General features: G+C 39.5%; 1 protein-coding gene across 1 annotated transcript in view; it reads right to left on the bottom strand.

Annotated features, from left to right (window-relative positions):
* LOC122560426 (transmembrane protein 94-like) overlaps positions 1 to 12529 on the bottom strand; it is a 149146-nt gene that overhangs the window by 124694 nt on the left and 11923 nt on the right. The window contains exons 8-9 of the mRNA XM_043711059.1: positions 8516 to 8632; positions 5538 to 5642 (exon numbers count right to left, since the gene is read on the bottom strand). Coding sequence (XP_043566994.1) covers positions 5538 to 5642; positions 8516 to 8632 — 222 coding nt within the window. The remainder of the gene's footprint in view (positions 1 to 5537; positions 5643 to 8515; positions 8633 to 12529) is intronic.

Genomic DNA, 12529 nt, shown 5'->3' with positions numbered 1-12529 from the left:
AGCATCCAAGGAGCTTTTACAGCAACACATTTTTCAGCTCTGATCTCCTGCATCTGCAGTCCTCACTTTCTCCAAGCAAGTAAGAAGGCAGTACCATATTGGCCTTCATTGCAAGAGGATTTGAGTTCAGAAACAGGGAAGTCTTATTGCAGTTATGCTGGGCCTTGGTAAGACCACACCTAGAGTATTGTGTGCAGTTTTGATCTCCCTCCCTATGAAAGCATATATTTGCCATAGACAGTGTGTAGCAAAGATTTATTATGCTGATACTGGTGACAACAGTATATGGAGAGATTGGTTGGACTGGGCCTGTATTCACTAAGACTTACAAGGATGAGAGGACATCGGATTGAAAAGTATAACATTCTATCAGGGTTGGATAGATAAGATGCAGGAAAGATAGTTTCCCTGGTTAGGGCATCTAGAACCAAGGGTCACCGTCTAAAGATATAGGGTAGGCCATTTAGGATTCAGATAAGGAAACATAGAGTCACAGAGTCGTAGAGATATACAGCATGGAAACAGACCCTTCGGTCCAACTCATCCATGCTGAACAGATATGCTAAATATATATAGTCTCATTTTCAAGCATTTGGCTCATATCCCTCTAAACCCTACCTATTCATATACCCATCCAGATGCCTCTTAAATGTTGAAATTTTGCCAGCCTCCACCACACCCTTTGGCAGCTCATTCCACACATCCACCACCCTCTGCACGAACACATTGCTCCTTAGGTCCTTTTTAACTCTTTCCCCTCTTATCCTAAATCTATGCCTTTTTTTTGGACTCTCCCACCCTGGGAAAAGACCTTGCTTATTCACTCTATCGACGCCCCTCATGATTTTATAAACGATAAGATCACCCCTCAACCTCTGACACTCCAGGGAAAACTGTTTGGCCTCTCCCTGTAGCTCAAACCCTCCAACTCTGGCAACATCCTTGTAATTCTTTGCAAACTCCAAGGAGCAGGAGAGTCGATGTTTCGAACACAAGCTCTTCATCAGGAATTTCTCTAATCATCCAACACTCCCTACACCTACCAGCCTTGCCCTTCACTCTAACAGGAACATACATTCTTGTTATCTCATTTTTGAAGGCTTCTCATTTTCCAGCTATCCCTTTACCTGCAAACATCTGCCCCCAATCAACCTTTAAAAGTTCTTGCCTAATACCATCAAAATTGGCATTTTGTCACTCAAAGGGGAGTGAACCTCTCAACCCCAGAAGGCTGTGGAGGCCAAATCACTAAGAATATTCAAGAAAGAGACTTTGTTTTATATTTTAAAGGCATCAAGAGGAGAAAGAGGGAATATAGCACTGAGATAGTGCATGAGCCATAAGCAGATTGAATGGTGGAGCTGACTCAAAGGGCCAAATGTTCTACTCCTTCTCCTACTTTCTATGTTTCAATGTTGTAAGTATTTAAAAGGTGTAGACCAACCAAAGTTAGTCTCGTAGTGAGTGAGTCTGGAGAATTTATAATGGAAACAAGGAAATGGCAGAAGCTTTTGAACAGGTTTTTCATGTCTTTCTTACTGTAGAAGACTTAGAATGCCTTCCAAAGATGGTTGAAAATCAAAAGATGAAAAGGAGGAATTAAAACAATGGCAAAAAAAGTATCACCCTATTTCTGCTCCTGGTTTATATATTAACGTGTAAATTTATTAGGCCTAGAGACAAACAAGTTCCAGAACCCAATGACATGCATCCCAGGGTCTTAACAAATGTACCTGCAAATAGTAGAGGCACTATAATCTTCCAAAATTACTTGGATTCTGCAAAGGTCTGAGAGAATTGAGTAGTATGTAACATATTTATTCAAGAAGGGAGGAGTACAGGAAGCAGGAAAGATGCCACATCAAAGCTTACTACATGAGATAAGAGTAAATGATGACGGAAAACAACCAATGTTGGCGATCACAGTGGGTCAGACAGCATCCATGGAGACAGACCAAACTAATATTTCAAATCCAGATGATTCTTCAAGAGCATCTAGACTTGAAACGTTAGCTTGCACTCTCTCTCCATGGATGCTGTCTGACTCAGTGTGATCCCCAGCATTGGTTGTTTTCGGTACAGACTCCAGCATCTGCAGTAATTTTCTTCTAACAGTAAATGGTGTTAGGTATAACATATTAACATAGATTGAGGATTTGTAAACTAACAGGAAGCAGCAAGCAAGGGTAAATGCATCATTTTCACTGGAAAGCTGTAAGCATTCAGGAATTAATTTCTGGGATCTCAATTACTTACAATCCATACCAATGACTTGGACGAAGGGAACAGATATAGAACAGATGTCAGAGGTAGTTTCTTTACTCAGAGAGTAGTAGGGGCATGGATTGCACTGCCCACAACTGTAGTAGACTCGCCAACCTTAAGGGCAATTAAATGGTTCGTTGGATAGGCATATGGATGAGAATGGAATAGGGTAAGTTAGATGGGGTTCAGATTAGTTCCACAGGTCAGCGCAACATCGAGGGCCAAAGGGCATGTATTGCACTGTAATGTTTTATGTTCGAAATATAAATTTGCCAATGAGAGGTGAAAGTAATTTGTTAAGAAGTGACAAAGAATCTACCAAGAAATATGGGTACATTAATAATTGGGCACATTTGGCAGGCAGTGTTTAATGTGGGAAATGTAAACTTGTCTTTAGCAGGAAGAATGGAAAAGTAGTGTGCTGTGCAGGTTGAGAGAAATTGCAGAACCTGTTAGCACAGAGGGAGCTGGATGTCTTGGTACATGAATCACACAACAAAATATGCTGGTAAAGTTGCTCACTGAGCTGGAAGGTTCATTTTCAGAAGTTTCGTCGCCATGTTAGGTAACATCTTTAGTGAGTCTCCGGATGAAGCACTGCTGATGATTCCTGCTTTCCACTTATATGTTTGGGATCTATTAGTTGACTTATGCTGGGGATGAAGGGCTTATCTTATGAAGGAAGGGTCAACAGGTTGATCCTACACCCGTTGGAGTTAACAAAACTAAGTAGTAATCTTAATGAAACGTTAAATGACAAATCAGGCTCGAAACGCCCGTAGGCCCACTCCTGCTCCTGAGTTCATTATTTCTACATGATGTGTTTCCCATTGCTATGAGGAAGAGGGAGACAATGCCCCATTTTGAATCACCTTCCAAGCTTCCTACAAACAAATGACTGTCATAAATGATATCACCAGTTTTGTTTGGTGGGCAGAGAGCAAAGGTTGTTTGACCACATGAACTACTATAGTGAGTAAATGGAAGGGAGGCAACTCTCAAGTCAAACAGTAGCATCTTGCAGTTTTCCAGGAGATTTACTCTAGCTTGACCTGGGGCATGTGCAATCACAAAACAGGCTTTAAGGCTAATGGCAAATCTAAGGAACTCTCCAAAAACTGAGGAAAGAGCCTGGAAATGATCCCTGGAATTGGGTACATGGAAACCTATTGGAAGTTGAAAGCAACTGTGGAAGAATATTATTCGAGGCAGAGTGCTTCAGGTGATAAATGTACAAGAGGGATGTTATTTTTTGTAGTTTAAAGTAAAACTTGCTTATTAAAACTCATTTAGTCAATTGTGATTTTTTTCACAATTTGTTGCAGTAAAACTTTAAAAGCACAAAGTTTTCCCTTGTCATTTTTTCAACTAATATCTGGAAACTGAATGTCTTTTTAAGTCTCTAGCAAGATTGTAAACAGAGTATGGAGAAGATGAGTTGAAGTTAGTTATGTTGCATCTTTTGGGATGTTGTAGAAAATACAGCAAATTGTGCCTTTGATCTTCTGAAATTCACCTTGATAGTGCAAAGGAACATTACTTAAAGGATAGCTGTGAACTGCAATTGTGCACATTCTAGATTACATTCTCTTAGTGGTGATCTTATATGAGGATCAATGGTACCAACAATTTTAACAATCTCGACTGATTCATTTTGTTGGAAAATGTGATTTAACACTCTCACTTCTGAGTCAGAAAGCTGAGAGTTTAAGGTCCACTCCAGAATCTTGAGCAGAAAATCTAAAAATAAATCTGATAGAGGAGTCAACTCAAGGCCTTCTTTTCATTTTGATTAAGAACAGGGATCTTCTCACCAGAAGCTGACGAAATTCCCCAAACAAATCAAAACCAGATGATTTGGTTATGCATCTCATTGCTGGTTATGGGATCTTACTGTCCATAAATTTACTGCTTTTAAAAAACACATTAATTTAATGAGAGGTGATCAAATAGAGGTATATAAGATGCTAAAGATAACAAAGTAGACAGAGATAGGATGTTTCCTCATGGGGCAGTCTAGAATGTGAGGGCATAGTTTTAGGATAAAGGGTGGCAGATTTAAAAAATAGAGACCATGTGCAAAATCTATGTAATCCACTACTCCAGAGTGCAGTAGATGTTGGGACATTGAGTAAGTTTAAAGAGGAGATAGACAGATGTTTAATTAGTAATGGGTTGAAGGGTTATGGAGAGCAGATAGGAACATAGAATTGAGGCTAAGATGAGATCAGCGATGATCATATTTAATGATGGAGCAGATTCAAGGGCTGGATTCAAGAATATGTTCCAAGTTCTTATGTTCTCATTTATTTGCTGGGATGTCAGGCCAGCATTTGTTGCCAATCCCGAATTGGCTTGAACTGAGTGGTTTTCTAGAACATTTCAGAAGGCAATTAAGGGTCAACTACTTTGCTGTGGGTCTGGAGTGAAATGTAGGCCAAGATGGATGAGGATGACAGATTTCCTTCACTAAAGAGCATTAACAAACTGGATGTGTTTTTACATAAATTGACAATGGTTTCGTGGTCATCATTACTGAGATGAGCTTGAGTAGTTTCCTACATTACAACAATGCCTGCACTGTAAAAAGTAGCAAATTGACTGAAATGCATTTCGATATTCAAACTTCAGGATAGACATAATGTAAATGCAAGTGCTTGTTGTTCTCTCTTAGACACATGACTGATGGTGAAGGATGTATAACTTTCTTAGCAGCTTCTCGAAGTTCAGTTATAACTTTCAAGATATTTTTACCCACTTGCAAATAAACTGATGAAACAGTACGTGTAACTGTAGACCACATTCTCTAATTTTATAATGGACATTAGTTGTTGCTTAAATCTAGTTAGCAACTAAATGCAAAAGATAATCAGTGTTACCTAGTCTTAAATGGAGAAAGTCTGAATATCCTCTATCTCGAAGATATTAAAGTGTGTTACTAATGTCTGGCAAAAAAGAACAGTGAACCATAATTCTCTCAAACTCTTGAAATAAAGTATGTAATTTTCTTCTCAATACCTTGTTCAAACACATTTGTAAGTGTGAATTGCATTGTACTCCAGATAGCAATCTATATTTCTGATTGCCCATTGATCTTTCTCTGTGTGCTTAAGCGTGACACTTTTGCAATTTAACTTGATGAAACGCATGGAATATGTCACTACCATTACAATCAGATTTTCAGTTATTCTGTGTTCAGAACTGGGTCACAAAGCCTTCGTCTGGAACCAAAGGTAGATTGAGATGTGATATAGAAAGCTAAAGATCCTTACTGTAATGGAACCAAGATTGTGGAGGAGACTAGAAGTTTGACATAGGGCAGGAGCTCTTCCTCGTATGGTAGCCCAGAACATTCTCCATGTTTCAATCCAATTTTCCTATTTGTTGAGGGGAATAATTCACAAAGTTAATGCAAATAGAAGATAATACTCTTCCCATAACTAGGCAATATTTTGTTTAAAGACATCTTCATATACAGTATTTAGTGGCTCTCAGTTCTGTCAGTACCTCAATTTAAAAGTTCTCATTCCTTGTTTTCAAATCCCACCATAGTTTTACCCCTTCTCATCTCTGTAACCTCCTACAGCCTCACATGTTTCTTTCACTTCACATCTCTTGTACATTCCCAAAACAGACTGAATCGAGGTGAAAGTTTGAAGGTGGCATGCTTCCAACTTACCAAGGTGACCCCTCCCACTACCCCTGCACCCAATTAAATGTCCCAACTTGTCACCAAGACGTGACGCATCAAGAGCATTAAATTCAGCCCTTAGAGTGCAATTGTTTCATGACATCAACCCAAGGCCAGAATTTGCATATCTAGACACTAGATTAATCTATTGGATCTCTTTTTTGTTTTTAACTTGTCAAGATGGTCCTAGTCTTCAGCAGGCCTTTTCTTACCCTCCCAATCCTTCCTTTATGCCTATAAGTTTCATTCGGTCCACACCAGGAATGTCTTCTTCAGTCCCTTTTACAATAAGATTCTTTCTCTTTTCCTCCTTTCAAAAAGCAGTCACATTCTTTTTTCAACACCATTCAGTGTGTCTCTTCCCATTACCACCACCTCCTCTTAGCACAGCATCTGTCTTCCCCTCTTTTTGACTAGTTTCTCAATCTTTGGCACTGTTGAAATAATGTTCAGTTCATTCATCAGAGATTAACATTGGCACATACCCACCAGATTGTGCCAATACCTTATGGTGGCTTGGAGGCAAATGTTGGAAAGTTGAAAAGCTCAATTTCATTTTGTTCATTCATGGGATATGAGTGCCACTGACTGGGTCAGCATTTATTGTCCATTCTGGTAGCTCTTGAGAAGGTGGTGGTGAGCTGCCTTCTTAAACTGCTCAGTCCATGCACTGTAGGTAGACCCACAATGCCATTAAGGAGGGAGTTCCAGGACTTTGACTCAGTTTTGTGGAGCTCTTTTCGTGGATATCTTTTACAGACTTCTTGTGTGGTACATAATCATTACTTCACCTAATAGGCTAAGTTGAACTGTTGTAGTGACAGAGTCTCTAGCAAGCCTTCATCTGTGTTTTGGTAGAGTTCTTTTGGAGAAAATGTTGGTTATGCGTGTAACAAATAAATGTCATGGCACTATCCATGCAGGAATTGGTTAACATCAAATAATGTAGATTAATTTTTTCAGGAATGGAAGGGTTGGTGGCAGCAATATGAAATAGGAGAATTTATGTTTATCTGATGTCATTCCTCCTCACAGCATTCATTAGGGGATAGAAGGCAAAAGCAGAAACGTACTACTAAAGCTGTACAAGGCTGTGGTCAGACTGTATTTGGAATATTGTGAGCAATTTTGGGGCCCACATCCAAGGAAGGATGTGCTGGCATTGGAGGGTATCCAGAGGAGGTTTACAAGAATGATCCTTAGATGAAAGGCTTGTCATATGAGTAGTGGTTAGGGACTGTCTGTCCATACTCAGTGGAGTTTAAAAAGATGAGAGTTATCTGATTAAAACTTACAGAAAACTGAGAGGCCTGGAGAGAATGGGCATGGATAAAATGTTTCCACTAGTTGGTGAGACTAGGACCCAAGGGCACAGACCCAGAGTGAAGGGATGATCCTTTAGAACTGAGATGACGAGGAATTTATTCAGCCAGAAGGTGGTTAATCTGTGGCACTCATTGCCAGGTTGTAGACACCAAGCCAGTGAGTGTACTTAAGACAGATATAGATAGATTCCTGATTTGTAGTGGCATCAAGGGTTGTGGAGAAAAGGTAGAAGAATGGGATTGAGAAGCATGTCAGCCATGATCAGACCTGATTGGCCGAATAGCCTAATTCTGCTGCTATATCTTATTGTCTTATAGACTTAAGGACTGAGGCAGTTTGAGTTGTGACAAAGTTGCTCCTTTAACAAGATTATGTTGTCCTTTACCTTGTTGTCAGAGAGGTTGTTAATGTCACAGACTCTGAAAACTGTGGGGATGAAAGGTTTTAGGGCCAATTTGATAATAGCTAACAGATACTGCCTCATGCAGAAGGCTTTTAAGTTTTAAAAAAGAACACTTGTACAATGAAAGGGGAGTGGCCAATTCTCCCAGCTCAACTTTTCTCTGGTTTTGGTTTGGTTTTTAGCAGTAGTGGGGAAAAAGCTGCTGGATCCAAAGAAGATCCAGGCTGATACTTTCTCTCTGACTTCTTTCCTGTCAGACTCTGTGTTTGATTTTACCTTTTGCGCCAAGAGGTGTTTATTGGGATTGTTGCAAGTAATTGGAACAGCATAATTAAGTTGGGATGATGTGTTGGGTTTCCGGAGAGGTTATGCTATTCGGTATTCTGTTTTCTTTCGTTTGTGTTTCATTTAGTAATCTTGTAAATAAATTCTGTTTTTTTTTAAACTAAGTGGTTTGACCAGTGGTGTTTCTCTCAGAATATCCACCTTACACCTGTTTAAAACAATGAGCAAAGTTAGGGTCAGGGCTAAATCCTTGAAATGCTTTGAGGGGTCTGGCCTGGTCCATAATATAGTCACATGACACATTACATCATATTCCCTTTAGGATATATAAATTAAACATATTATCAGATCCACTTGGCCAATATGGGAGAATGCAATAAATGAAGATTAAACAAAAACATCTACTTTCAAAAGTGGAAAACTACCAAGATGCATATAAACTCAAAAGGTTAGCGAGCGAGTGTAGAACATTGACAAACTTCATCATGGACAGATGTAGACATTGGCATTGACTTCACAAAAGTCTTTTTTACAGAAATGCTTACCTTAAAATTTGCTGTAGGCTTTAGTAACAAGGCAACCATCTGAGCTTCACCATAGATATTGACTAGAAACCAAATTATGGGAAATGATAGAGGCAATAACGGGAGAACACTGTTTACCTATGGGCATAAACAATCTGAATTAATAACATATTTGGTCCGATGTAATTGATTTACTGAACAGCCACATGGAAAGTCTACTTTTTTTTGTAAGTTGTGCATCAATGCCACAGACAACACCCAAGTTTTGATCTAATTTCGACAACTACCTCTCAGAATAATTATTACCAATAGCGACTACACTTCAAAAGTACTTCATTATCTCTAAACCAATCAGAGATGTCCTGAGGTCATGAAATGTGCTAATACAAAAGCCAATCATTTCCTTTTAGCAAGGTTTGCTTTTATAAAGAACCTTATGAGAGAGAACCAAATAAGAATTGCAGGAAAGATATTCATGGATATGGGAGCTGGTGACACTCCAAGGATGTGTGAGTGAATGAGATTTTTAAGAGGAAGGTGGTGATTTTGAAAGTGCCACAGAACCACTTAGTGTCAAGAAGAGAAGTGACACTGGCAAAAAAAGGAGCAGGTTATGGGTCTCCCAGACATGAAAGAAGAGAAATACATAAGTCCAGAGCTAAAACAGGGGAACCTGTGAGGGAGGTTTGACCTGTTTGGCATGGCGAATGGGAGAAGCAGTTGACTTGACAGTCTTAATCTTTGTAAGAAAGAGGCAATGTGTATACAATATTATTTCACTGTCAGTTCAGTGCTTCTTACATAATTATAAATACAAAGATATTTGCTGTGGTTCAAATAATCAAACAGGTAAAATAGTTACAATTTCAGTTCTACTCCTTTTTGAAACATCACCCGTTATTCAAACTTGACTCACTATCAGGAATCTTTTTTCACAAAACATGAAACTAGGTTAAATGATCAAACTGTTGTACAAAGAGATTATAATTGAACTCTGAAGATGTTTCAATGATTATCAGTCAGAATTAAGGATAATTCATAAATTCAGGAAGGAATTCAGGGGAATTTTCTTGGTCCACAGAGTGTGTAGAAAGTAAAACTTACTAACAAATGGAGCAGTTGAGAGAAAAGTGGACAAGCACATAAGGGAAAACGGAATAGAAAGATCTGAAGATAGGGTGACACAGTATACAGTGAAAGGAGGTCCATGAGGAACACAAATACCCAGAGAGAGAAACTGGACTATGTTGCATTCTATATCTCTTAATATAGTATTGAGCCTAAAATGTAGCAGAGCTTAGTTAAACATGCAGTATGCTGTATTTGTCAAATCTAATGCTGCAGACAAGCAAGCGAGAAACTTACGGTGGTGTAACACTGTGCAGTATGCAAAATATGTGATTTGGATCTCAAACTGGGTCACAAAGTGAGTTCCACTGTGCGATCAAAGAGAAAGAGAGGCATGGAGGGGGGTTCTGACAAGATAATAATGCTGAGAGGTCTGTCATGCAATCTTCTTTGACACAATTGCTGGTAAAGAAAGGAGATTTTGTATTGATATAGCACCTTTCGTAATCACAGTAAAGCACTTTAAAATCCATGAAGAGTCATTGCTGGATCAATGTAGCAGTTAATTTGTACTCAGCAAGGTGTGTATTTAAAACAGAGACAGCTAAGTTCTTGAGTATCAAGGGGATCAAGGGTTACAGGAGTAGATTCACTAGTGACTTTCAAAAAGAAAACAGCTGCAGGACTCTTGGTAAAGAGCTGTTGATTGTGACTAAATGGACAGCTCTGACAAAACACAGAAAGAGGCATGATTGACCTATCGGCCTCACATTATGCTTATACTTATCACCAGTTCAACAAGGACAATGGGGTTGAGAAACTTATCAGCCATGATTGAATGGCAGAGCAGACTTGATGGGCTGAACGGCCTAATTTCTGCTCCTATGTCTTATGGTCTTATGGTCCCCCAAACAGCAATATGATTGTTCTTGTTATATTATTTGTTGAAAGGGAGTTGTTGGCTGGGTCACCAGGAAGAACTCCCATAATCTTCTTTGAAAATTGTCATTTGAGAGATGGTTTAATGTCGCATCTGATAGAACCACAGCCTAGTGTTCTTTACACTTCAGTAAAGGCCTGGAACAACCAGAAGAGGAGATGGAGAAAAAAAATCTCCAGAAATAAGGCAATGTAGTAGTGGTGTAAATGTTGATTCCATTGCCCACCAGGGTGACATGGTGGGTGCAAGGATGGGTATGTGTGTGCAGGAAGCAGCCATGTTACTACCTTGTTGGCCCTAAGGATTCTCTGTGCTTTCACAAATCCAACCTAGATTGGGATTTTCAGAAGCTACCCCAAATCCACACCAAATCCACCTATTGCCCAAATTCCCACTTTTTGATTGATTGATTTATTGTCACATGTATTGAAGTACAGCGAAAAGCTTTGTTTATGTGCAGTATAGGCAGATCAAAGTAAACAGGGATGTATAGATCAAAGGCTGTGAAAAAACTTAGACAGAGGCAAACAGGTTATGTTGCAGAAGGCATGCACAAGGCGAGATCAACATTAGCAAGATCAGCATTATTTGAGGTTAGAGCGTCCAATCATCAGTCTAATAACCACTGGAAAGAAGCTGCCGCTGAACCTGCAGGTGCGTGTGTTCAAGTTTCTGTATCTCCTGCCTGACAGAAGAGGTTGTAGAAGAGCATCACTGGGGAGTGATGGGTCTTTGATGATGTTGTCAGCATTTCTGCAGCAATAAGCCATGTAAATGGAGTCAATAGATGGGAGGTTGGCTTCTGTGATTGTCTGGGCTGTGCACACAACCTTCTGTAGTTTTTTACAATCCTGGGCAGTGCAATTGCTGTACCAGGCCATTGTGCATCTGGACAGTATGCTTTCAATGGTGCATCTGTGGAAGTTGGTGAGGGTCTTTATGGACATGGAGTTGAAAAATGTGGTGCTGGAAAAACACAGCAGGCCAGGCAGCATCTGAGGAGCGGGAGAATCGACGTTTCGGGCATAAGCCCTTCTTTATGGACATGCCAAATTTCCTAAGTCACCTGAGGAAGATGAGGCGTTATTGTGCCTTCTTAACTGTTGCATCTATGTGGGAAATCCAGGACAGCTTGTCGGTTATTGTCATTCACAGTCATTTGACACTCTCCACACTCGCAACTTCAGTCCCATTGATGTAGATGGAGACGTGTTCGCTCCCTTTCTGTTTGAAGTTAATGATCAGCTATTTAGTTTTGCCGACATTGCAGGAGAGGTTGTTCTCGCTGCAGCACATCAATTATTGGGAGTCCCCTTCCCAATCTACACCCTTAGTGATCCCCACTCTGAAATCCATGTCCTTGCTGAACCCTTGTCCCACATCCACCTTTACTGAACCCACTATGTGAGTCAATCTTAATTCTGACTTATCAGAGTGCTAAACCTCAACACCCACACTCCGTTTATCATGTACACTCCCACATTTGCTAGGAACTGAGCTGATCACTATGAAACTAATTTACAGTCTAATCAGACAAAAAGGTCAGTATGCTAAACTGTCATTATCAAGTTATGTCATTAGTTGCATGTCAGTGTTACTTAGAAAATCTATAATGAAGGCTGGTGTGTGGGAAAATAAGATCCCATTTTAAAAACTCAGGGATTTTAAGATTGGAATCTAACTGTAATATTGGAACAATGGAATAAGATTTATTCTATACATGACCTATGTTGAAATTAGGTGCAAAAATTAACTTTTTTGATACTGTCAAGAACAAATTTCATTTTTATAGCCATCTGTACTGCAGTAAATTTTTCAAAGTATTTCGCAAAGGCTAATAAACCATTTGACACATAAGGAGGAATCTGAACATATGTGCAGTCTTTAAATGAAGAGAGAGAGGTAGAGGTGCAGAGAGGTTTAGGAAGGATAGTCCAGTGGGTAAGACATATGCACTGTAACCAGTTGGAGAATAATTCAAATCAGAAATGTAAAAGAGAGTGAATTTGGAGGGACGTAGGTATCTC

This window comes from Chiloscyllium plagiosum, chromosome 21 (genome assembly GCF_004010195.1).
Source record: "Chiloscyllium plagiosum isolate BGI_BamShark_2017 chromosome 21, ASM401019v2, whole genome shotgun sequence".
Classification (NCBI taxonomy): domain Eukaryota; kingdom Metazoa; phylum Chordata; class Chondrichthyes; order Orectolobiformes; family Hemiscylliidae; genus Chiloscyllium; species Chiloscyllium plagiosum.
This window is presented reverse-complemented; position numbering and strand designations above follow the sequence as displayed.